The sequence below is a fragment of the Prunus dulcis genome, chromosome 3, assembly GCF_902201215.1.
Source record: "Prunus dulcis chromosome 3, ALMONDv2, whole genome shotgun sequence".
Taxonomy (NCBI): domain Eukaryota; kingdom Viridiplantae; phylum Streptophyta; class Magnoliopsida; order Rosales; family Rosaceae; genus Prunus; species Prunus dulcis.
The window spans coordinates 5,037,343-5,060,290 of record NC_047652.1 but is presented as its reverse complement, the minus strand read 5'-3'; the positions used below and the strand labels follow the sequence as shown (position 1 = coordinate 5,060,290).

At 36.7% G+C, this 22,948-nt stretch overlaps 4 protein-coding genes and 1 non-coding gene across 7 annotated transcripts; 3 read left to right on the top strand and 2 right to left on the bottom strand.

Moving 5' to 3' along the window:
- Nucleotides 1-433: 433 nt before the first annotated feature.
- Nucleotides 434-4,821, top strand: LOC117623559 (probable sulfate transporter 3.4). Its single transcript, XM_034354582.1, has 13 exons — nt 434-884; nt 1,255-1,303; nt 1,417-1,624; nt 1,864-2,035; nt 2,553-2,618; nt 2,698-2,811; nt 2,898-3,014; nt 3,104-3,230; nt 3,313-3,599; nt 3,783-3,973; nt 4,108-4,193; nt 4,302-4,378; nt 4,482-4,821. Exons 1-13 carry the CDS (start codon nt 555-557, stop codon nt 4,623-4,625), a joined length of 1,968 nt encoding a protein of 655 aa, XP_034210473.1. The 5' UTR covers nt 434-554; the 3' UTR covers nt 4,626-4,821.
- A 1,824-nt stretch (nt 4,822-6,645) lies between these two features.
- On the bottom strand, nt 6,646-9,593 carry LOC117623563 (protein SYS1 homolog). Its single transcript, XM_034354589.1, has 3 exons — nt 8,659-9,593; nt 8,097-8,323; nt 6,646-7,166 (listed from the first exon to the last, which is right to left on the bottom strand). The coding sequence occupies exons 1-3, from the start codon at nt 8,880-8,882 to the stop codon at nt 7,159-7,161; spliced, it is 459 nt and encodes a 152-aa protein (XP_034210480.1). The 5' UTR covers nt 8,883-9,593; the 3' UTR covers nt 6,646-7,158.
- A 1,085-nt stretch (nt 9,594-10,678) lies between these two features.
- Nucleotides 10,679-14,134, top strand: LOC117623574 (thymidylate kinase-like). 3 transcript variants are annotated; one of them, XM_034354612.1, is made up of 7 exons: nt 10,679-10,852; nt 11,106-11,118; nt 11,364-11,711; nt 12,483-12,594; nt 12,683-12,742; nt 13,128-13,232; nt 13,779-14,134. In XM_034354612.1, the coding sequence occupies exons 3-7, from the start codon at nt 11,434-11,436 to the stop codon at nt 13,893-13,895; spliced, it is 672 nt and encodes a 223-aa protein (XP_034210503.1). In that variant the 5' UTR covers nt 10,679-10,852; nt 11,106-11,118; nt 11,364-11,433; the 3' UTR covers nt 13,896-14,134. The 3 variants fall into 3 exon arrangements, with proteins under 3 accessions (XP_034210503.1, XP_034210501.1, XP_034210502.1); XM_034354610.1 differs by having other exon boundaries at nt 11,062-11,118; XM_034354611.1 differs by lacking the exon at nt 11,106-11,118.
- A 1,160-nt stretch (nt 14,135-15,294) lies between these two features.
- TRNAR-UCG lies at nt 15,295-15,368 on the top strand. The gene has a single exon. It is a non-coding gene; the product is annotated as a tRNA-Arg (tRNA).
- A 1,247-nt stretch (nt 15,369-16,615) lies between these two features.
- LOC117623349 (MAR-binding filament-like protein 1-1) lies at nt 16,616-21,267 on the bottom strand. Its single transcript, XM_034354291.1, has 4 exons — nt 20,888-21,267; nt 19,167-19,210; nt 18,926-19,063; nt 16,616-18,639 (listed from the first exon to the last, which is right to left on the bottom strand). Exons 1-4 carry the CDS (start codon nt 21,150-21,152, stop codon nt 16,873-16,875), a joined length of 2,214 nt encoding a protein of 737 aa, XP_034210182.1. The 5' UTR covers nt 21,153-21,267; the 3' UTR covers nt 16,616-16,872.
- Between the last annotated feature and the right edge of the window lie 1,681 nt (nt 21,268-22,948).

Sequence of the window (22,948 nt, the reverse complement as noted above, 5' to 3'; positions counted from 1 at the left end):
GATATTGTTTTAGAAGTGGGCCCGACATCGAGGTAATGTTGGGAATTTCCACAGGATTCGTCGCGGGTTTCGAAAAATTCGGAGCAGGTCCTGTCATACACTTTTTTATACTAAAAAAATTAAAATTAAAAGAAAAATCAGATAATATGTCCTATTTTTATGGAACACAACTACCTATTATCTTTTTTAATTTTAAAATAAATTTAAATTTTTTTAAAAAAAATCTCTTGCAGATGCGAAAGAGGCTAGTATGAATTAAATGTTGTAGAATTTATCTATATCACCTAAAAATGGTTGTATAAGTAAATGTCTCTATTTTAAACTCAAACACCCAAAGAAAAAAAACACTAACACAAATAAAATGACCAAACTGTCCTCAGGCAGGAAAACAACAACTGTATGATAACTACCATCCTCCTGACACTTGCCACCCTCCCATTTCCAAAGCTCTATAAATACGAACTCACACCGTCATTTTATTTCAACTTCAAAACTTCAAGGTGGCCTTTTTTTGTGTGAACTTTGAGGGGGTGATCTTTATAAAAATTTCAGTGATGGGGGTAAACTCTAACAGAGTGGAAGACCTTCCTTACCATGAAACCACAATCAGAATCCCAACAGAGGCAATGCCACCCCTTGAAATTCACAGTGTTTGCCTCCCTCCAAAACAGACCACCTTGCAAAAACTCAAGCACAGGCTTGGTGAGATCTTTTTCCCAGATAACCCACTTCACAGATTCAAGAACCAGACTTGGTTCACAAAACTTCTTCTGGGTCTTCAGTTCTTCTTCCCCATCTTCCAGTGGGGCCCTGAGTATAATGTCAAGCTTCTCAAGTCTGATATCATCTCTGGCCTCACTATTGCCAGCCTTGCAATTCCTCAGGTATCTACACAATTCATGAATCTCTCTCTCTCTCTCTCTCTCTCTCTCTCTCTCTCTCTCTCTCTCTCTCTCTCTCTCTCTCCCTCATATGGTAATGGTGTTTTGTCATTTACTGCAATTCAATGGACAAAAGAAGTCAGGTTGTGTGCTCTGCATATTGTTTGTATGTCATTAATTAAGAGGTGGTTTGTATGTCACTATATTATATTAAAGTGCATATGATTTTTGTTTTTAACCTTCATTCATTTGACTGCTATTTAATTTCTTTCCAATTTCCAATATGGTAATGTTGGTTTCGGATAACTACAAATTAAAAGACAACTCATAGTTTTGGTGATCTGATTTAGACCTCTGTTCTCTGATATTGCAGGGCATCAGTTATGCAAAGCTTGCAAGTTTGCCTCCAATTGTTGGGCTATGTTAGTACCTACATCACACTTAATTAACCTCTATTTTAGATGAATTGACATATAATTAATTGATTGATTAGCCCTAATTGTTTCTTTTTTATTATTATTTGGGATTCATGCAGACTCGAGCTTTGTGCCTCCCCTGATATATTCTGTGCTGGGGAGTTCTAGGCATCTTGCAGTTGGCCCAGTTTCAATAGCTTCTTTAGTTATGGGATCAATGTTAAGTGAGGCTGTTTCTAGCACTGAGGAGCCAATTCTTTATCTCAAATTGGCTTTCACAGCCACCTGTTTTGCTGGCCTTTTCCAGGCTTCTCTGGGTCTGCTAAGGTATTCAGTTTGAGAAAATGATACTCACAACTTACCCAACAGCTTTTACTACCAGCCCTTCACTGTTTTTTTAATAAAATTTAAAACTACCTTTTATTGAACAAAATGAGTCTAAAACTGTGTCCGGCTCTAATAAAGAATATGTGGAAGCCGTTGCATAACGGCTGACACCACTACTGTTGTACTAGAGCCGGACGCATTGCACCGGGGATGCCTAACATTTTTTTTATGGATTACAGGTTAGGGTTTATAATCGATTTTCTCTCAAAGGCAACTCTGATTGGGTTCATGGCGGGTGCTTCAGTCATTGTGATCTTGCAACAGCTGAAAGGGTTGCTTGGAATTGTCCACTTCACCACCAAAATGCAATTCTTTTCTGTCATGTCCTCTATTTTCAACCACAGAGGAGAGGTAACTTGCTTTAGCAAAAGCAATCAACTTGTTCTTTTCTCTTTTATATTTTATTATAATTAACACCAACCCTTATGGGCAACAACAACAACATAATGGAATAAAAATCAATGAAGGTCCTATTTGTTGGCACTCTTATTAATGCTTTGAGGAAAAAAATATTACTTTGAGTTTTTCTAACGAAAGGATATATACTTTCTCATTGCTATCAAAAGGTTTCAAATATATATCATATCATATAGAATTGGTAGGTATATATAGATGGCGCTTTATTGTAACCAAGCAGGTGCCTACCCTTTTCTGTTTTATAATTGGAGAATCTGTCGCTTACTTTATGTCTCCAAATGCATTAGTTGGAAAATTTGAGGTCAATTTTGTACATTTGAAGAGATGCATCCCAAAAAAAATTCCCAAATAAAAGTATCACTGTGTAAATCGCTTTATAAGAAGGCACTTTCAAACGAGTCCTTATTTTTTTTAATTGTTATTAATAAAATTATTGGTTTGATGTGTGCAGTGGTCATGGCAAACCATTGTAATGGGCTTCATCTTCCTGGTGTTTCTATTCACAACAAGACATATTGTAAGAACTATATCAGTTTACAAGAATTTGTCATCCTCATTAAATTATAATTTTTCTAATTATTTTTATTTGGCTACAGAGCAAAACAAAACCAAAACTCTTTTGGGTTGCAGCGGCTGCTCCATTAACATCAGTTATCATTTCCACAATTCTAGTCTTCTTCCTCAGTTCAAAAAATCCTCACATCTCAGTTGTAAGAACTCACCTCTAAGTTTGGGGATTTTAGTGATATTCTAAACCTGTTTTCTTCTCTCTAAATTGAATGTCTATATGTAACAGATTGGCCATTTGCCGAAGGGTCTTAACCCACCTTCATCAAACATGCTATATTTCAATGGCCCTTTCCTTGCTCTTGCTATCAAAACTGGCATCATAACTGGGATCTTGTCTCTCACAGTAAGACACAAATTTTTGGAGCTTTCAAAACTTCAAGACTTTTGCTAATCTGGGTTATTAATCAAGCACATCTTTCTTACATTTTTTAGGAAGGGGTTGCTGTAGGAAGAACATTTGCAGCTCTTAAAAACTACCAAGTTGATGGAAACAAAGAAATGATGGCTATTGGGCTCATGAACATCTGTGGTTCTTGCTCTTCATGCTATGTTACCACAGGTGAAGATCCTCCTAATCTTATTTGACCTTAAAGCAATGCAATGCAAAGCAACAACTAAAACCATGTTTTCTTTACTTTCAGGTTCATTCTCTAGATCTGCAGTAAACTACAATGCTGGAGCAAAAACAGTAGTTTCAAACATTATCATGGCGTCAGCTGTGCTTGTGACTCTGCTGTTTCTGATGCCACTGTTCTACTACACCCCCAATGTTATCTTGGCAGCCATCATCATCACTGCTGTGAGCGGACTGATCGACTACCAAGCTGCATACCGGTTGTGGAAAGTTGACAAACTCGACTTCTTGGCCTGCATGTGCTCCTTCTTCGGCGTTCTCTTCATTTCCGTCCCACTTGGTCTTGCAATTGCGGTAAGATAGATTTCCTAATTTCAAGCTTTCTTGCATTTGTGTTTCAAGTGTTCAGGCAACCAAAAACCCTAGATTTTTATCATCATATCATCCTAGATTATTGTCTATATCAGGTTTTCCTTTTCGTATACGATGTTTTCCTATCCTACTTTCAGTCTCTAAAATCTTGACTGTACAATTCAGGTTGGGGTATCAATTTTCAAGATATTGCTTCATGTCACCAGGCCAAACACTATGGTTCTAGGAAATATTCCAAGAACACAAACATTCCAGAGTCTCAATAGATACAGAGAAGCTTTAAGGATCCCTTCTTTTCTCATACTAGCGATTGAGGCACCCATCTACTTTGCAAATACAACTTACCTACAAGAAAGGTCAGTTCACATGTTTGCACTCACTATTCTATCTAAACCGTATTCAGTCTGGCCGAGTTTCGAAGGAAATAGTACAGATATGAGCAGCATCTTCTTGCTAGGGTTATCTGATTTATGAATTTTGCTACGTACAGGATATTAAGATGGGTTCGGGAGGAAGAAGAGAGGATCAAAGCAAGCAATGAGAGCACTTTAAAATGTATAATTTTGGACATGACAGGTAAGTTGTTTATGAATTTTTTTGGTTAGTCTTGTCTCAGTTATGTAACAATGTGGTTGCAAATGCGTTTTTGTGCGTCTTGCTCACAGTTTTACATCTTCTTCTCAGCTGTGACAGCCATAGACACTAGTGGTACCGACATGATGTTTGAACTCAGAAAGATGCTGGATAAAAGATCACTTCAGGTACGAACTATCCAAGTTTTACCTTGAGTTCTGAAATTCCAGTGAGTTAGTGTAGCCATTTCTCATATCTTGTTCTTATGGGTGCTTGTTACTACTCTCCTAGCTTGTGTTGGCAAATCCTGTGGGAACTGTGATGGAAAAGCTACAACAATCAAAAACTTTGGAGTCGTTCGGATTGAATGGAGTCTATCTTACAGTCCGCGAAGCTGTAGCTGACATTTCATCAGCTTGGAAGGCTCAACCATGACTTCCTAAAGGGCTTCAGTTGGACAATGGAAGGAGAAGTATATAGGGATATGACTAACTCTGCATTGCCTCAGCAGTCTAGGAAGAGCTCTAGTGAGGCCAGCGGTTTTTCCTTTCTTTTTTTCCCTTTTTGTAGGGAATCCAAGGCAAAGAATCATTTCGTTTTGAATTAAGAGATTTTGAAGTTTTTGGTCCAAGTTCTTCAATCTTAACAATAAGATATTATGAGCGCTAACTGCTTAAGTATATACAAATGGGACGCAGGGACTTGGCAAGTAAATTCAGATTAAAAAAGGTAACGATATGTAGGTCCAGTCACAGTATCTGATCTTGATGAGAGTTCAAGGTCCTAGTTTTGGATCTATGTAGACAATGGTTGGGAAAGATGGTATTTGGGAAAAGAGAACCCTGTTATGTAACATACATATATATATATATATATATATATATATATTCTAATCAATAAAAGAAAGAGGAAAGGAACATAAATGAATAAAAAGAGGAAGCAAAGCCACATCATTAATCAATTGACCAAATTTATTCACAAATTTATTCTGAAACAAAAATAATATGGATGTGTATGTTTTGAGGGATCGAGGCTCCACATTTCCATGTTTGGTAAATACTAGTTTAGTTTGGGGTTCATTTCGAGTAATTTTAAGTTGACCGTAACACGTAGCGTTAGCAATCCACTCATATTATAAAGTACTAACCACTCCGCACGCGCTTCCGCGCCTGCAGGAGACTTTATTATTATTTTTTTAAAATTTATTTCAGAATTAAAAAAGATAATAGGTAGTTATGTTCCATAAAAATATGATTCATTATCTAATTTTTCTTTTAATTTTAATTTTTTAAAATATAAAAAAGTTTAAAATTTACCATATTATCCTTATTTAATTAATAATTTCAATTCTTAATGTTTCCATTAATCAAGGTATTTGCTGGCATTTTGAATATTTTACCATTCTCTGTCTTTTGCTTTATATATAGATAAACTCTTACCCCACCCATGTGAATTAGTAACAGTAAAAGCCAGTATTCGATTTCCAAGGCGGTGAACAGAGAATATATGATGCGCCAATAACCACACTAGCAAATGCTATGCAAGGGTACACTAGAAGACTTTTATGCCGAGGCAACAACAATGGTGGTGCACAGAGAGTCAGCTTTATGAAAAGATCATGATCCTTATTGATATTGAGCTTGGGGTTGAAAAATGCAGTGCATGAGTTGACTGGAAAATATGGTCCCTACAAAGACTGCATATGAGCACATGCATCAGGAAGAAAGCTTATGTCTACTACTGCAATAGATTGGTGGAACCACTCAATGAAATCCAATTTCTTTTCAATGCCTTGAAGCCAATCATCCAAAGGCCACTTCAAACCGACCCCAAAAATATCTCCTCTAAAACGAAGAATTGGCGGGACTCTAATATTCTAGCCAACCCTCGAGCACTATTAGCAAGAATGACAGGAAAATTTTGTCTTAAACTACCACAAAAATGGTGAATTCATGCACTTTAATATTCCATTTTAGCATGCAAGTACAAAGTCGATGGACTGCTATGAGAAAGCAATTTTACATTGGATCATTTGATTTCTCAATACAAAGATATCTATCTTTCAATAGACCAGTATGTCGAAATCATTCACCAAAGTAACTCACAGCGTGTCCAACTTGGGAAGGTTTCCCAATTCAGATGTATCAGATGTACTCTTTACTTGTAATATACATAATTCTCAGATAAAACTTTCTTCCAGTATAACAATTTCCCGATGTGAACTAGAGTAACTATGACAGTTCAGCGGTATGGAGTATTTACAACAAAAGACATAATAGAGAGAGAGAGAGAGAGAGAGAGAGAGAGAGAGAGAGAGAGAGAGAGAGAGTTATCACAAGGAGTTATACAAACAACAACCAGGAAATAAACTAGACAATTAAAATTTACAAGACACGTATTTGAGCCCTACACATCCCTGTCAATTGAGCTGATTCTTGTTCAATTAAACTCAAGATTAAGCAATATTAAAAAGCATTTCTGTATGAAAATTTCAGTTTGCAGATCCTACAACAGAGTCTGATCACACAAAATAATTACCAATTCATAACAGTAATTGAAACCATTCAGCTTATAATAAAAAATAGGAATAATGAAAACTGAATTGACATGGCGAATTTATAAAAATAAATTTTAAAAAAAGGGGGACAATGATATCAGAAGCACAGTAACCATTGCTCTACTTAAAACCACCTAAAATTGTACATTAAGATTCTCCTAACACAATGCATACCTAGTCTCATGTGCTCAAACCTCCCATCATTTAAAGCACTGTGTCAAACTTTACACTTGTTCTCAGGTAACTGCCACCAGCATAGACAAAAGAATCCACAGAATAAGGTGGTTGATCTCATCACAGATTGAATTGGGTATTCATGAGCTTAACATAGAAGCTCCTCCAAAGCAACGAAAAAAATAGCCACTAAACCCCACAAGAATGTGTGTTCTTGCCTGTCGAGTTTCTCGTCAGTCAAACATCTGCACAGGGATAGTTCCAAATTAATTTTGTAGATATAACGATGTCAGCAGAGAGGAAAAGAGGCAATCATCCAATCACTTCGCCCAATTCTTAATTCTACATATAAAGTTTTTACCAACTGAACCACAACCCATAATACTAAATAACTATCTTAGGATCAAATGTCTGATAAACCCACAAGGGTCCAACGTTGACAATCACCCAGAATATACAAGATCAGCCAAAATTATATGCATGAATGTCAAAGTCTAAATCCCAGTGTATTTGTGGTGTGAAAGGTCCTCTTGCACGTGTCAGTAAGCCCATGAATAAGCAGGCATTTTAGGGCAGAGCATCAGTATTAAGCATTTTCTTTTCATTTAGGCATAAACAGAGATTTTTTTTAAAAAAAAATGAAAAAACTAACAAATAAGAACGGACTGCAAGTTCCTGATGCATACACTCAAAGATGCAGAAATGCATAAAGACACTGTGTACCAAATGAAATACTTGACAAACAAGATTGGCCCCAAAATAAATTTAAGGGTTTCTTCACAAAATAGCCTGCTTGCACAGGCCCATCGGAAAACTAACCCTTTTCATTTTAAAAAAAAGTTAGAAAATTAACCGGTTTTGGACTTGAAAGAACAAAGATAGAGTCGATGTGTGTCAAGATGTGGGCCAAGACCTCCTATTCCTATCTCAACCCATATCTTGACTATGGCACGACCTTGACATGACCATCCCAAAACAGGTTAGTTTTCTAATTGTTTTTAAGCATTAGTTTTGTATGTAGTCTATGTAAACAGGTCCTTTTTTAGAACCCAAACTTTAACCAAATGAAATTTCAGCAAGGCAGCAACTATCATACAAAACAGTAAAACATGAGAATTTTATGTTAGGTACTTCTAGCTAGTTAGTTAACGTATTAAAGGGGGAAAGAATTTTACTTGAACGAAATCGTGTTATAGGGATCTCCTTCAGTTCACGTCTAATGCAGAGATATTCACCCAACAAAGCCATCACTGCAATTCCAGTACCATTCACAACCCACCATGTTATTGAGGAAGGCCAACCCCCATAAAAAATGCATATAAAGAGATGTACAATGTAGACGGTGGCTGAAAAATCTAAGCACTTCTTTGCCCTCTCAATCAGAAGAAGCAGATATCCAGCGCTGTAAACAATAAGACGGCCAAGTTATGTAAACTCTTGTTCGACCAGAGAAAAAGATAGATTTATCTGAACTCCTGAAGTTGGCATTTTGAATTCTGTGTTAACAATTCACACTCTTTTTTTTACTTTTTTTTTTTTACTTTGATAAGTCACAATTCACAGAAGCTTAATGAGCTCTGCATTTATAAACAGAAAATAAATATAAATTTACAACGGATTCCCACTTTATGTTCTTACAATAAAAACTCAATTAGAGGCATACACCCAACCAGATGGAAAACACAACAAAATCAAATTGGACTGCAATTGAAAAGAGAAGTAGAATGGGATTCTCACCCTGCAAGTGCACTGAGCATAAACGAAGCAATGACGCACCACCCAGTGACCGTGGAGACAGTAAGAGTAGCATAATCAAAGAAATACACGAGGCTCATTCGGGACACGCGAGTCCCAACAAGAATTGACAAGAAGAACCCAAGAGTGAGATAATACAAACATTGAAGGCACACAATTTGGACAACAATGAGCCAGGGGTCCCATACCAATGTACCATAGAACATTGTCTACTACAATAACCTATTGCCAATTTGCCACACAACCAGAGCTCCTTAAAACTCTCAAATCACTCAGAGTTCTCCCAAAGCATGAAATACCCACACCTCAAGTGCTCGCAACAATCAAAGTTAAACCCAAGTTTGCAATTTTAGAACAACGAGAGCCACACCTTCGCACCCTCTAAGCTATACAGTGGTTCCCAATTGCCCAATGCTTAATCCGCAAGCTTGAAACCAAAAATCAATCTGATTTCATGAAAATTCAGGACTCTGCTCTAATATTCGTGTAACTGAAACGGGAGTTGAAACCCATGTCGAACATAAATTTGGATCTGAATACAACGAAACTAGAATCCAGGGAACTTTCCCAGTAGAAAAATAACGAAAAAGTCGAAAATTTTCTCGAGAAAATTAGAAATAGAATACCTATTTGGAATTCGTACGAAATCAAACGTCTGCTGGAAGATTCAATTTGAAATCGAACAAAAGGAATTGTGTAAGGAGAAGAAGAATTGGAAAACCTAGATCGAGAAGGATGCAGATGAAGAAGCTGACCGTTGAGAGATCGGCGATGAAAATTGCAGAATCTCTCTGAGGAAGCCTCTTGTTGTGCAGTGTGTATGTGTTTCTCTGTTTAAGGAATTAATGATATATTCGTCCGTAGAGAAGATGCGAGCTAACTGCCCAACGCATGAGAACAGAGAGACTGCTGGCAATTCTTCTTTCCCTTTTTCATTTATAAATAAATAAATAAATATTCTTTCTAAATTTCCTTTTTGTCTTCTTTCCTTTTTCCAATTTTCTAGTCTTTTTTTTTTGGGTTAATTTCACTAGTTTGCTATATGAACAATGATACAACTTTATATTTTATTATCACTATAAATCACTGACAAGCAATGTGTATGAGATCAACTACTCTTACAAAAGCGGTAGCAATTTTGCATATTTTCTTTAATTTGATTTTAGTAAAAGTTCTTTAAATGATTACTCCTACTATATTATGACAATATTTCTTAGATTTTGGGCTCAATCCCAAACATACGTTTTAATTTCGTATAATGCAAAGGGATGGAACTCAAGAATCAGATTGTCTCCAATACTCCATCCAAATGAATAAACATGTTATAATACACGTTTTGGTCATTAATCAATTTAATTTCTATTATTTTCTAATGATTTTTCAGTTTAATACTTTTTAATTTATAAAATATTTATAAATATATATTGTTTAATTCACGTGGCATGCCACGTCATCAATTTAATAAAAATTTTGACGAAACCTCACGTTAGGACCATTTTTTATGTGTGAGGCGTAACATAAAAGACCAATAATGTCAATAAAAAACATAAAGGATAAAAGGGGATAATTTGACAAACCTCACGGACAATTTGTGATACAAACTCAATATATTATTAAATTTAGAAAGTATGAAAATAAAACAAGGTACCCCAATATAGCCGCACGGCTATACAAGTTACTTAAAAAAGACCCTGCTGTTTTAAAAAAGAGAAAATGGTATGGACGAGAGGCTACAAAAGTTACTTAAAAAAGACCCTAGTATAGCCGCACGGCTATAGATTTTTTAAAAAACCCCAGTATAGCCGGGCAGCTATATATATATATATTTTTTTAAAAGGCCCCTATTATAACCACGGGGCTATACTATTTATTTATTAAAAAAGGGGGCCCTACCATTCACGTTACAAAAAAAGACCCCAATATAGCCGAGCGGCAATACATTTTAAAAGTATATTATTATATTTATAGTGTATAGCCGCCCGGCTATACTATTTATTAAAAATATGAATAACAAAAAGAAGTGCTTCCTCGATCGGCGGCTTACTTACTGCCCGGCGAAATCACACAGGACAGCAAGTTCCTAGTTTAGGGTTTTCCTTAGCGTTTGTTCTGACAATCTGATCGCAGAGAAGGGCAAATAACTTTTTTTTAGAAGAAGATAACGAAATCGCTCAAGGTAAGCTTTCCTTTTTATCCTGCTTTTTCCATTTTTCATTTTCGCTTTAGAAAATGAAAAATATTGGTGCTTTGACTAAAGAAGATGAACCAATATCAAGCTAAGTTTACAATTATCAAAATCGTCACTGTCGATAAGTTTTTTTGGTGAATTCTATTCCTTTTTTTTTCCTTTTTTTTTTTTTTTTTTTTTTTTTTTTCTTTTTCCAGTTTATAGGTTGTAAGGGATATGACCCATACTTCTTACCTCACAGTTGGCAAGGCTTTGTAAGAATTCTGAACTCTTGATCTTCATACATTTTTATTTACTTGTTTCCTGGAGATACTTCCCTGCGTCAGTTTGGATTGCTGAGAAATTGAGGAAAAGGAAGAGAAATAAAACATAAAATTCGTGTCTTTTTGGTTTTTATGTCCTGAAATTCAAACTTCTGCATTTTCTAAAAAATAAATAAAATGAATTGTAAAGCATGGTTGGTTTCAGAAATGGTAATAGAGTGCATTTGCTTCTCTAGGAATTTTGGAGCTGGAGCGGTGCGAAGGTCATTGAACTTTCCCCACAAGTTTTTTATCAGGAGGATTCAAATGGCAAATAATAATCACACCTGTAGCCTAAGAGGTGGCAAGGAGGATTCAAGAGGTGCCTTGGTTGTTCTCGAAGGATTGGATCGTTGTGGGAAGACCACACAGTCCACTAGACTGGTTGCAAACTTGGAGAAGTTAGGGCATTCAGCTGAATTGTGGCGGTTTCCTGACAGAACTACAAGTGTTGGGCAAATGATATCTTCTTATCTTTCCAACAAATCACAACTGGATGATCATACAATCCATCTACTCTTTAGCGCCAACCGTTGGGAGAAGAGGTTTGTTGTGTTATTCTTTGCAACATGATATACGCTGCTTGTGAGGTTTTCTATAACAGGGAAGAGAAATTGCACTTATTCTGATTGTTCTTTTAGTTTTTAATTGATGTCAGGGCAATGCGTATGGTGATATTTCTTTTTTAATGATTGACTTGTGTAACAGTCTGGTTTAAGAACCTAATATAATTCAGCTTCTGTTTTGAGTTGAGAAACCAATGCAGCATAGTGATCAATAAAATGTGTAAATGAAATCATAAGCACATATGTAAGCAGTAGTGCGGAAACAAGAGATTGATATTTTTGTTTCTGTTGGCTTCTAGTCTTTATGGGCATTCATTGTTTTTACAGATCCGGGTGCTTGTTTACATCAAATGTGTCAGTAACCTCATGTATTCCGCAGTTAGATTTCTCAGGTCCCTGGCTACAATCTATAAACATGAGACCAATGTATGATTGCAGGATGTAGTAAATAGGTGAGAAAATAGAATTTGTTTCTTCGTCTTTGTCCTGTATTTTTTGTGCCACAGAAATTCGGATTTTTATTAAATTAAATAAACTTAAAATCTTAGTATTTCAACAATGCCTACTTTAGAAAAGAGATATTTTGAGGTGTTTCCATGTTATGTTTAACTTACAAGTTAAACTGAAACATCTAGTGAGTAAGGGCAGAGTACAATGTTCCCTTAGTTTGGGTTTCCATTCTTGGATGAAGAATGAGGTTGTCACAAATCATTGTACTATTGTACTAAATATTCTATAATGTTTCTGCAGATCATTAATGGAAAGCAAATTGAAAAGTGGAATCACCCTTGTTGTTGACCGTTATTCTTATTCAGGGGTGGCCTTTTCATCTGCCAAGGGGCTTGATATTTCGTGGTGCAAGGTGATGAAATGCTTTTTCTTTTTACCCCTAATGTTGTTTATCTTCTCTATCTGATGGAATTTAAAAACAACGAAGTGTACTTTTGTAGGCTCCGGAGATTGGGTTATTGGCTCCAGATCTTGTAGTGTACCTTGACATACCACCTGAAGTAAGTAGTCATTCTAATGTTTGCAGTGAATATTAGGGAAGAAAAGCATGATGACTTAACCCATATCTTCTGAGACCCAATTTTTCACATTTAATAGCTTATATGGTCTGACATATCCTCAAAAGAAATTTCTGGGATACGCATTAATTTTGCATAGTTAATAGCTTCTCAAAATAAAGAAACAGTATTGACCAAAAAAAGAAGAAATAAAGAAACAATGTATATTGTTGGCCCTTTATGCCTTTATGGCGAACTGCTGAAATTTTAAGGTGTTTATGCTATGCCCAGATATATATATATATATATATATATATATATTGTTCATGAAAATAAGATGGAAGTAGTAATCTTTTTCCCTATTTTGAACTGAAATTATAAATGTCAGAAAGCTGCTGAAAGAGGAGGCTACGGAGGTGAGAGATATGAGCAGCTTGAGTTTCAAAAGAAGGTTGGCCAAAACTATCAGGTCCTCCGTGGTCCCACTTGGAAGGTAGTTCATTCATCCATTCTTAAATTGCGATAAAGAACTCAGAGATTGGCTTACAGTTATGATGCAATTTTTAACGCAACTTTTAATTTGGTACTAGAAAGAACAGTTTTGAATCTATTTTTCCTGTGGTGGCAGTTAAATAGAAAATTGAATGGTTGTTCATAAAAAAAGAATAAAATGAAGTGACTCAGACAAGAGCATAGATGGAGGTGTAATGCCAAACCCAATTTCTTTTCCTGATATCACATTTTCTTCTGTTTTCCGACAAACGCTAATTTGAAATATATAACATCTATGCTGGCCGGACTGCCATTATCTGATGATTGTGTACACATTTTATGTTGAAGTGATGCTGTAAGTTGGTAGTAATTTTATATTAACCAAATTCAGGCTCATTGCAGTACCTGTTCAAACTTTAATCATGAAACAACTAAGCCTAGCCTGCAACACTGTCAAAAAAACCTTTGGTTTGCATTTGAAGCAAATTTTTTTTTTTTCTGGTGAGTTGAGTTACTTGGATATCGTAATTCTTTTTGCCTGATGCAGATCATAGATGCTTGTTCGCCGATGGAGGACATTGAGGAACATTTGCAAGAGATGGTATTGGATTGTGTAAAAACATGCCAAGAAGGGAAACCCCTCTCATGTCTCTGGTCTTGTTAATTTTCTTGGGGAGACGCATGCATCTTTACCAGGGTTGAATGCATGTATACTAGTGAGCTATGCCGATTGTTATCTTTCGAGTATTTCATCTCTGATTGTAACTTGATAAATCTTGCATTTCAAAATTAGATTCAGTTTTTCTTATCCATTAACACCAAAACAGGGCTTATCTTATTACTGGATCACACTAAGCTTTTGACTGAAATAGATGAGATTGCAAATTTGCTTGCTTGAATGAATTTGATTGTAAACGTGACAGTTTTTGGTGAAGGAACTACAAATTTAGCCATGAGGACACTCATATAAACTAGGATTAATTGTAGTAATGGTCCCTGAATTATACCCGTAGTTACATTTTGGTCACTCAACTCCAAAAATATCTGCAGAGGTCCCCCAATTATGTACGGTGTTGCATTACTAGTCCCTTTCGTCAAGTCTGTCTATTTTTCCGTTAAATCCATGGGTAACTTGGAAATTCATTCCAAATATTTATAAAAACGAAATAACAAAAAATAAATAAATAAGGGTTATTTGGAGCAATGGTGCAACACAATACCTAATTGAGTGACCTCTGTAACTATTTTTGGAGTTGAGTGATCAAAATGTAATTACGAGTATAATTGAGGGACCATTGCTATAAATAACCCTATAAACTACTAACCACAAAAATAAAACAAATAAGCTGCAGCGCTGGTAAGTTCTTACACGAGGCAATCTACTTCCAGAAATAATTGCAAGAGAGAAAGAAGCCCCAAAATTACAATCAATGGATCGAATTTTGATCTGAATTCGATGTAATTAATAAGAGATGGATTTGGTGACATAATCCGATTATATTTCGAATTCGTTAACCCGTTAAGTTAATGGAACAAATTTGGATCTTGTCTAATCCAATCCGATATGATATAACATATATTTTATTTTTACTTACTTTATATATATATATATATATATGTAACAATCTTGTGAATTTTTTAAATAAATAAAAATATTTTTCAATTATTTGTATGTATGACATAAAAGAATTCGGATCCAGTATTGGATAATTCAACAAATTATATATGGATCTAGTTGTTTTAGATCAGATCGGGTTGGAAATTCTTAAAATCTGGTTGAGACATAGTTCAGGTGCTCCGCTCCATCTTCGACCGGTTTACAGGCCCATTCATCACTGGATCAAGATTATGAAGACTGAATGTACCGTAGTGCTTGCTACCTCCCTTCTTCCCTTCCCCTTCACTTTATGCCACGTGTAGTGGCAAGTTCAAAATTTTTAAATTTAAAAAAAAAACTGCAAGAGGGATAATTAACTCTTATTTAACTTTTTATTTCAAAACAAACAGCTCGTTGTTGTTCGAAAGAATAATATATAACCAAAAACGTTAAACTCTCACAGGAAGACCGCATAGCGCAGTGGATTAGCGCGTTTGACTTCGGATCAAAAGGTCGTGGGTTCGACTCCCACTGTGGTCGCAAAAAATTCTTTTTGTGTCTTGGGGATCAATCTCCAAAAGCACTTTAAAAAAAATCTCAACACTAACTTTTAGTTCCAATATTATTGTGTATCTCCATTTACCACCCATTTTTATTCTAATATGATTCAATTTGTGGATTTAATTGTTTCCAAGAGATTTCATTCAGCACCTCAACAAGCACAATGCAGCAGCAGCAGTTTGTAAATTTTCCAAAAGCAGGGTTGTAGCATGTTTTGTACTCTAGAGTTGCACATATGAGCTTTTGAGTTCCAAGGGTGAAATTTTATGCCATAATTTTTCTCTTCTTTTTCTTCCCTTTATTTTTTTTATTTTTATTTTTTTGAGTTTGCAGTCATCGCACAAATTTTGGATCATGCCGAATTACTGATTAACTGTTTCTTATGATGTCAAAGTAGGCAACAAGAAAAAGGATCATGCATCGGTAAACAGGGTTGTGCATGGACTTTCACTGTTAAACTCAGATAGCCTAAGAGCATGTCACCGCTGCACCAAACCTGGGCAAAAGGCCCCCCTGGCAGCCCATTCCAGCTCCAGCGCGCAACAATTAGCCAGGGCAAATGGTGGGTCCCACTAGCCTGTGCAAGCCCTCGGGCTAATCCTGCATGGGCTATTGCCCTCGGGCTGCTGACGTCAGCAGCTGATTTTCAAATTTTTTTTTACAGTTGGACCTACCAACCCACATTGCCCAATGGTTACAAGCCATGTGGCTTCTCCTGGAGCCTCCGATCAAAAAATCTTGCACAATCCAACGGTTGTCCAATTTTTGGCTTAAAAAAATTGAAAAAAAAATCAAAAAAATTTTTAAAAAAAAAAATCAAAAAAATCAGGAAATTTTTTCTATACATACCTACCAATATTATTCATTTTCCACACCAGTTTAATTTCAAAATTTTATCCGAAAATGTTATCTTGATTTTTAGGTGAAGATTTTACGATAAATATTAACACTTGGGAATTGAAAATCTTATCCAAAAAGCTTATCAAAATCAATGGTTTAAGTATAAAAAATAAAAAATAAATTTAAGTGAATAGTAATTGCCTTAGACTTGCCCTAGACTTAGCCGTCATGGATGGAACCACAAATGGCAAGCCTAACACTATTCACGTGAATAGTGGCAGCTCTTGCTTGCCCTTACCCTAGACTTAGCCATTATGGGTGGAGTGGAGATGCTCTAAGAACTCAGTGGAGAAACTGATAGCTGTCAGAAAAACTTTCTATGATAGTTATGAATACAGACTTGTATGAAAATATATACTGAACTTCAGATTTGATACTATACACTGAGCATGTACAAGGGAAGCACATTCATACGCAAGAACTGTTACACACAAATCATTTTTCACCCCCTCAGTGTCGTATTTCTATAATACTACGATAGTGGGAAAACTTTGAAGTCAGAGAAGAAAAAAGCCAAAGAACAACAGGCTTTGAAGGATGATGACACATGACTCAATATGGCAATCAAAAGTAGTTCACTATCTTATTCGGCAGCCTTTCTCCTCCTACCGCTTTTCTTTGCAGTAACAGTGACGGGCACTTCAGCCTTGCCTTCCGGTGGTTGCTGATTACTTTTCCTTGCAGTAGCAGTGACAGGTGCTTCAGTCTCGCGTTTAGGCAGTTGCTGATTATTTACAAGATCTTTCAACGAATTTATTTGACTACGTAGCCGCAATATTTCGCCTTTGGCAGATGCCAATTCCTCTTCAAGCTTCTTTGCTTTCTTCTCCAGACTATCCCTTTCCTCACCAAGTCTCATGGCAAGATTATGGACATCTTCCATGTTTTCTCGGGCCTCTTTGGATGCATTCTTTTTCTCTGTAAGAGACTTGTAAAGCACCTCTTTCTCATCTTCAAGGTTAGAAATTAGAGAATTAGCCCTCTCTAAATCTTTGGAAAGTAACAAAGCATTTTGGTTCATCTCATCCAGTGATTTGGTAGCCTCGTCCAGGTCTATTTCAAGAGATTTCCGGGACTCCTTGTCCTTCGAAATCTGCTTCTCCAGAGCTTTAAGTTCTTTTTTTAAAGAAGAAACTAATTCTTTTTCTTCGTTCAGATCATTAGAAGCTCTTTCAGCTTTTTTATAGATATCAACCAATTCCCCTTGCAGGCTATCACGATTTTCTGCAACAGATGCTAGTTCATGAGACACAACTTGCAGCTCCTCTTTTGTTTTCTTCAGAAGTTCTTTTGCGGCAGCAAGCTCACCAGCAAACACGTCACTACTTACTGTAGCCTCATCAAGGCTCCTCTGCAGTGATTCCCTAACTCCAGCAAACTCAGCCTGAACCCCAGAGATCTCAGCCTCAAGTTCTGTGCACAAAGTTTTTGACTGCTTTAATTGAATTTCCAGATTTGAAGCTTCATTTCTTGATTTTCCAAGAGCTTCATGAGTGATATGGAGCTCATGTTTCAGATTCGTTTCATTGTTCAATTGTTTATCCAGCATTTCCCTCAAGTTTTCCTTCTCTTGGGTCAAATCAGCAATTATTTTTTTGTTTCTACTTGTGTCAGACAGAACAAGTTCAAGCCTTTCCTTTAGCTGCTTCAGTTCCTCTTCTTTTTCTCCCAAAAGCTTGGCATCCAAAGCTGCCTTTTGTCCGGAGGATGTTTTTAGATTATTGTATTCCTCCTGAATATCATCAATCTTCCTCTTCAAATCGTTTTTCTCAGAAGTTACAGAACTTACTGTTGCATTCAATTGATCCAGAGCGGCATTCTTCAATTCTAATTCCTTTTGATCTTTCAGGAGTTCATCTTTCAATTTTTGAATATTTGATAGTGCATTGGCTAGTTCATCCCTTGTTTGCTTGTAGGTAGTTTTCAATTCATTCAACTCGAAATCCTTTTCAGCAAGAGAAGAGCCAAGATTTTGAATATTCTTTTCTCTATCCTTGAGTTCTAAATTGAGCACATTAATCCTTCCCTGTAAGACTTCAATTGAGTTGATCTTTTCCTTCAAATTTTCCTCAAGCGCTATTTTTTCTTCCCCAGCCTTTGAAAGGTTGGTTTCAAGACTATCAATTTGAATTTTAAGCTCCTCAATCAATCTCTTCTCACCATTGAGCTCCTTTCCTAAGCCTGCAATTGTACTATTTGCAGAATTTAGTTGGTCCATTAGAGATTTCTGCTCTTCCATTGCTCTTGTGAGTCGTTTGCTCCATTCTTCTTGTTCATTCAGTAGCTTTGATTCAAAGTTCTTTTCCAATGAAATGATGGCAGCTTCCTTTTCTTTCAGCTTGGTCTTTATCTGTGCATACGGGTAAAATCAGACAAAGCATCTAAAAGTACGTTCTTGCAACGAATTGGGAAAACAAAATTAAAGGAATATGATTTTATGAGGTCAGAATAGGTTATTAATTGGTAGAACTTTAGGAAGCATTTGTGAATAGAAGAAATGAGGAAAAAGATTAAACGATAAACATTATCTTTGTTGTACACTTTTTGATGTTCCTTTTTAAAGGTACTAGGCTCCTTGAGTGTCTGTGCTATCTCAGCATGTACAGAAAGCTTTACTGTGGAACATAGGGACTTACAGATTCTACTGTTGCATCAGTGGCTTTCTTTTCTGCCCAAGCCAATCCATAGAGTGCTCCAAGAATACCAGAACTGAAAATACCAAGGCCATTCAGGAGAGACAAAATGGGATTTGATGGTGCATTTATTTCAGATGGCTGTTCAATGAATTCCACACATTAGAACATTAAGCTAATCAATTTATAAAATAAAAAGAAAATATATTAACTGGGATATAGTGAATCTAGTAGACATTCAGACCTCTGCTTTTTTCCTCTCCTCCGGGTTTTTGAGCTCACTTTCTCCTGAAAAAATAAAGGAACAAATGCATAAACCAATCATGAATGAACTGAGACGGAAATAGGTTACAAAGGATAGTAATTATAGCAAGGATCACCAGTCCATGTTAAGAAAAGAGTACATTTTAAGAATCTTCATCACAATACAAAAAGCTGTTTAAAAAAATATTATTAGCTCAAATCGAAAAGATCTGCACACCATTATGTATCTCAATTGTGTGCTTTTATGGGGTCAGAAGTATGCTTCGTGGACTCCCTTGCTAAAACTCTGTTTTTCTGCATCCTTTTGCCTGATAATATCTTTGGGATGGCAACATGATGAACAAGGAATAAAAAATCCAATGTAAACGTACTATCCACATACATTGGACACTTGAGGTGAAAAATATCTTTTAGGCCCATTAATTCCCCACGTAAACTTCAAACAGGAAAAAAAGTAACAAAATTGGGGCATTGCATATGGATTTGCTACTTGTATTCCCTTTTGCCCTGATGACTTAGTACAGGACCTGTCCCTGAATAAGCTGCAAAGTTATGCAAGTCCTGCTGCTATCTTGAGCTGCTAAAAGAAGGAACTGATGTGCAGAAGTTAGTCTGGCATTAAACCTTACACGAAGGAGCCCTATTGTGAGTAGAACTTACTCCAACAAAACCAGCTTGTAAAAGACAGGCGCTCAAGTGCTTATAAAGAATCCTAAGATATTCTGTTTTTCAATGTGGTACATTTGGCACATGTCCACAGCACTTTTGTGCCCGACATCCTAGTCTACCTGTCTGTCGACTGGAACAACAACCTGATGGTATCCTTTCCTTCCTATGAGGCGACTTTCACTCACATACGACCTACCAGTAACAAATGACTTGATATTATACCCATACATAATACCAAAGTGCATTTTAATCCAACCTAGAGGGATAGGTCGCCCCTTCTGTGGACTTTAGCCACATTGCATGGTGGGATACTCTAATACCAAAGTACTCATGGGTAGAACTTTTCCCTACAGAACGATTACGTAAGGGAAGGGTGCCCAAAAGTGTATAAGCTATCTTATACCATCGTCCCGCGTAGACATAGGTGATTCATTCAATGCATAAGCAATGTACACTTAACTTGTACCTAAGTAATCAGACAAACTTGGCCGAGAAAACAAAAGGCAATCAGACAATTACTTATGTTTACAAATGGATACTTCCTGCAATCCCATTTTAATATGGTGCTATTGCAAAGGACGTACACCATGACCATCCTAGACTCTTAGTATTGCCTAATCAATCTCAGTTCTTAACTTCACTTCCAGCATATTAATCAGCATCTCTTAAACATAAAACTGCATTATAATGCATTGGCAGAAGTTTGAGTGACCAGTCATTAAAGCATACATATATAAATTTAATAATAACTGTGATAAATTGCACAAAGAAATAAATATAAATTGCCAATAAAAGTCAGAGACTAAAGAAAAATAAAAAAGAGTAAGTTCCATGTTCAAATGCAATGAACCATTTGAAACAAACCCAATCCTTTACAATGACAAACTATAATACACCTAAAAAGATTTTATCTTAGAAAACCCATTACAAGGAAAACAATTTACAAAACCCATCTCCCCAAATTCTTGAACTCCCATCCTACCAGGAAGAAAGCAATCAATTTTGAAAAGCACAAGAAAAGTTAGAACTTACTAGTGGCCAAGCCTTCAAGAGCATTAGCCCTGAGTTGCAAGAACGGAAGAACTGAAATACCCACCAACATAATAGCCCTCCTCTTGCAAGAAACGGCGTCGTTTGGGTCCTCTTGGCGCAGAGACGCCATTGGCAGAGCTCTCCTTCTCTTGGCCTCTGCATTTCTTGAGGAGGAATACACGAAAAAGGGGTCAGAAGAAGAGGGAAAACGAGAGAGGGAGAGAGGAGAGTGTAAAAAGCAAGAGCTCCCCATCACAAAGCCCATTGCTTTTTCCTTGATTGATTTCTTTGGTTGAGATAAGGAATAGAGTTAAGCGCTCAGAGCTTTGCTCTTTTTGCTCTATTTTCAACTTTCAGTTTCAGTTAGCGTTCACATGGCTGATGGTGAAAGATACATAAGAATCCAAGTTTCATGGTGGTTTGTTCTATTATTTATTTAATTAATTGTTTTTAAATTTAATTTTATTACTAGGGATATCCTCCTTTTGAAATTTTATGTGGAAGTAGTAAAATGGTACTGTGTTACAACAATTTCTCTGTTAGGGCAAAGCCAGACTTGCCTTTCGTTTATTTAAAATAGACAATAATTTACTAATAAATATTACATAGAATGAATCGAGTAAATTCATGTTAGTCTTCATGTCATGTGCAAAATAAGCCCTTAAAAGGAAATTCAATTTCTATCAATTTTTCATATCAGGTAAAAAAGTTCTAATCGACCATATAAATGAGTTATTATAATACGGTCATGTGGTACATCTTGTACACATGTTATAATATAAGTTGATATTTATTGATACTATTTCCTTAAAAAGAGAAAATAAATCATATCATCTACTCATATTATAACATGTGTACAAAATATATCACGTGACCATACGTATTGTAATAACCCAAAACAAAAATCCTTAGTTAATTAGTAATTTATTTGGAGAAAAGACAATTTTGCCCTCGGAATATTTTATTAAGAAAAAGGTGACTTTTTGACCGAGAAGGAATTTAACAATTCCACTTACACCGTTGCGTAGAGCACGGTGAAATGAGTTCATAGACACGTAGTGGGCTCGAATCGGAGTTATAACGAGAGAGTTATGGTCAAAAGAGTCTCAGTGGTACAACCGTAAATATTTCCAAGTTGGATCTATAAAAACAGCTCAGCTCTCTGTCTCCTCGCGCGACTCTCTCTCCTCTCCCGTGCGGACGGCCCGTTGCCTTCCAGGGCTCGCCGGCGCCGGCACAGGACACCACCGACCACGGGACCGGTGGCGATCGAACCGCCGTCGAGTCCCCTACCTTTCCCGAACCTTCCCCACCGGCGGCACGGCCTGTGCTGGCCGGAAAATGCAGAAAAACGACGGGAACTCACCGAAACTTCAACGTCGTCGATCTCCCTCCTCCGGCCACCATTTCCGTCGACCCAGGTATGGATCTTGAATCTCTCAAGCTGTTCTAGCTGCCTGTTGGGTAGGATTAGATCAATTCGTAGCGTAGCTATTGGATTTTTGAGCTTGAAGTTTCAGCCGATTTTTGGCCTCCGTTTTCGGCCACTTTCGGCCACTTTTAGGGGTAAGTCCAAGAACAAAAGTGGCTCCAAATATGGTGTTTTACCTAGGGTAGGAGTTTGGAGCCGTGGTTTGAAGTTTTTCCGGCGAGCCGAAATCGCTTTAGACACCCATCGCTGCCGGCGCGTGCTGCGGCGCATGGGTGAGAGTAGTGCAGTGGCACTGTGTCTTGTTGCGATCCTTATGTTGTCACGAGCGCGTAGGATTTCGCAGATCTCAATTTGGATACCGTTTGAGCCCCGAACTGATTTTCCATATTATGCGACTTCCGGGTTCAGTATTGTTGAACCGTTGGATCGCGCTTAATTTCGGATATGTTGTTCCAGATTATTTCAGAATCGTGTAGGATTCGACAGATTGTGAATCAGAGTCCCGGATACTCCGAAATTGCGAACCCTGGGGCTAGGGTTTGCAAATTGTATAATTTCAGACCAAACTTGCAGGATATGGTTCTTTAAATGTAAGGAACTTAAAGGAACTCTCAAATTGGTAATTGGAG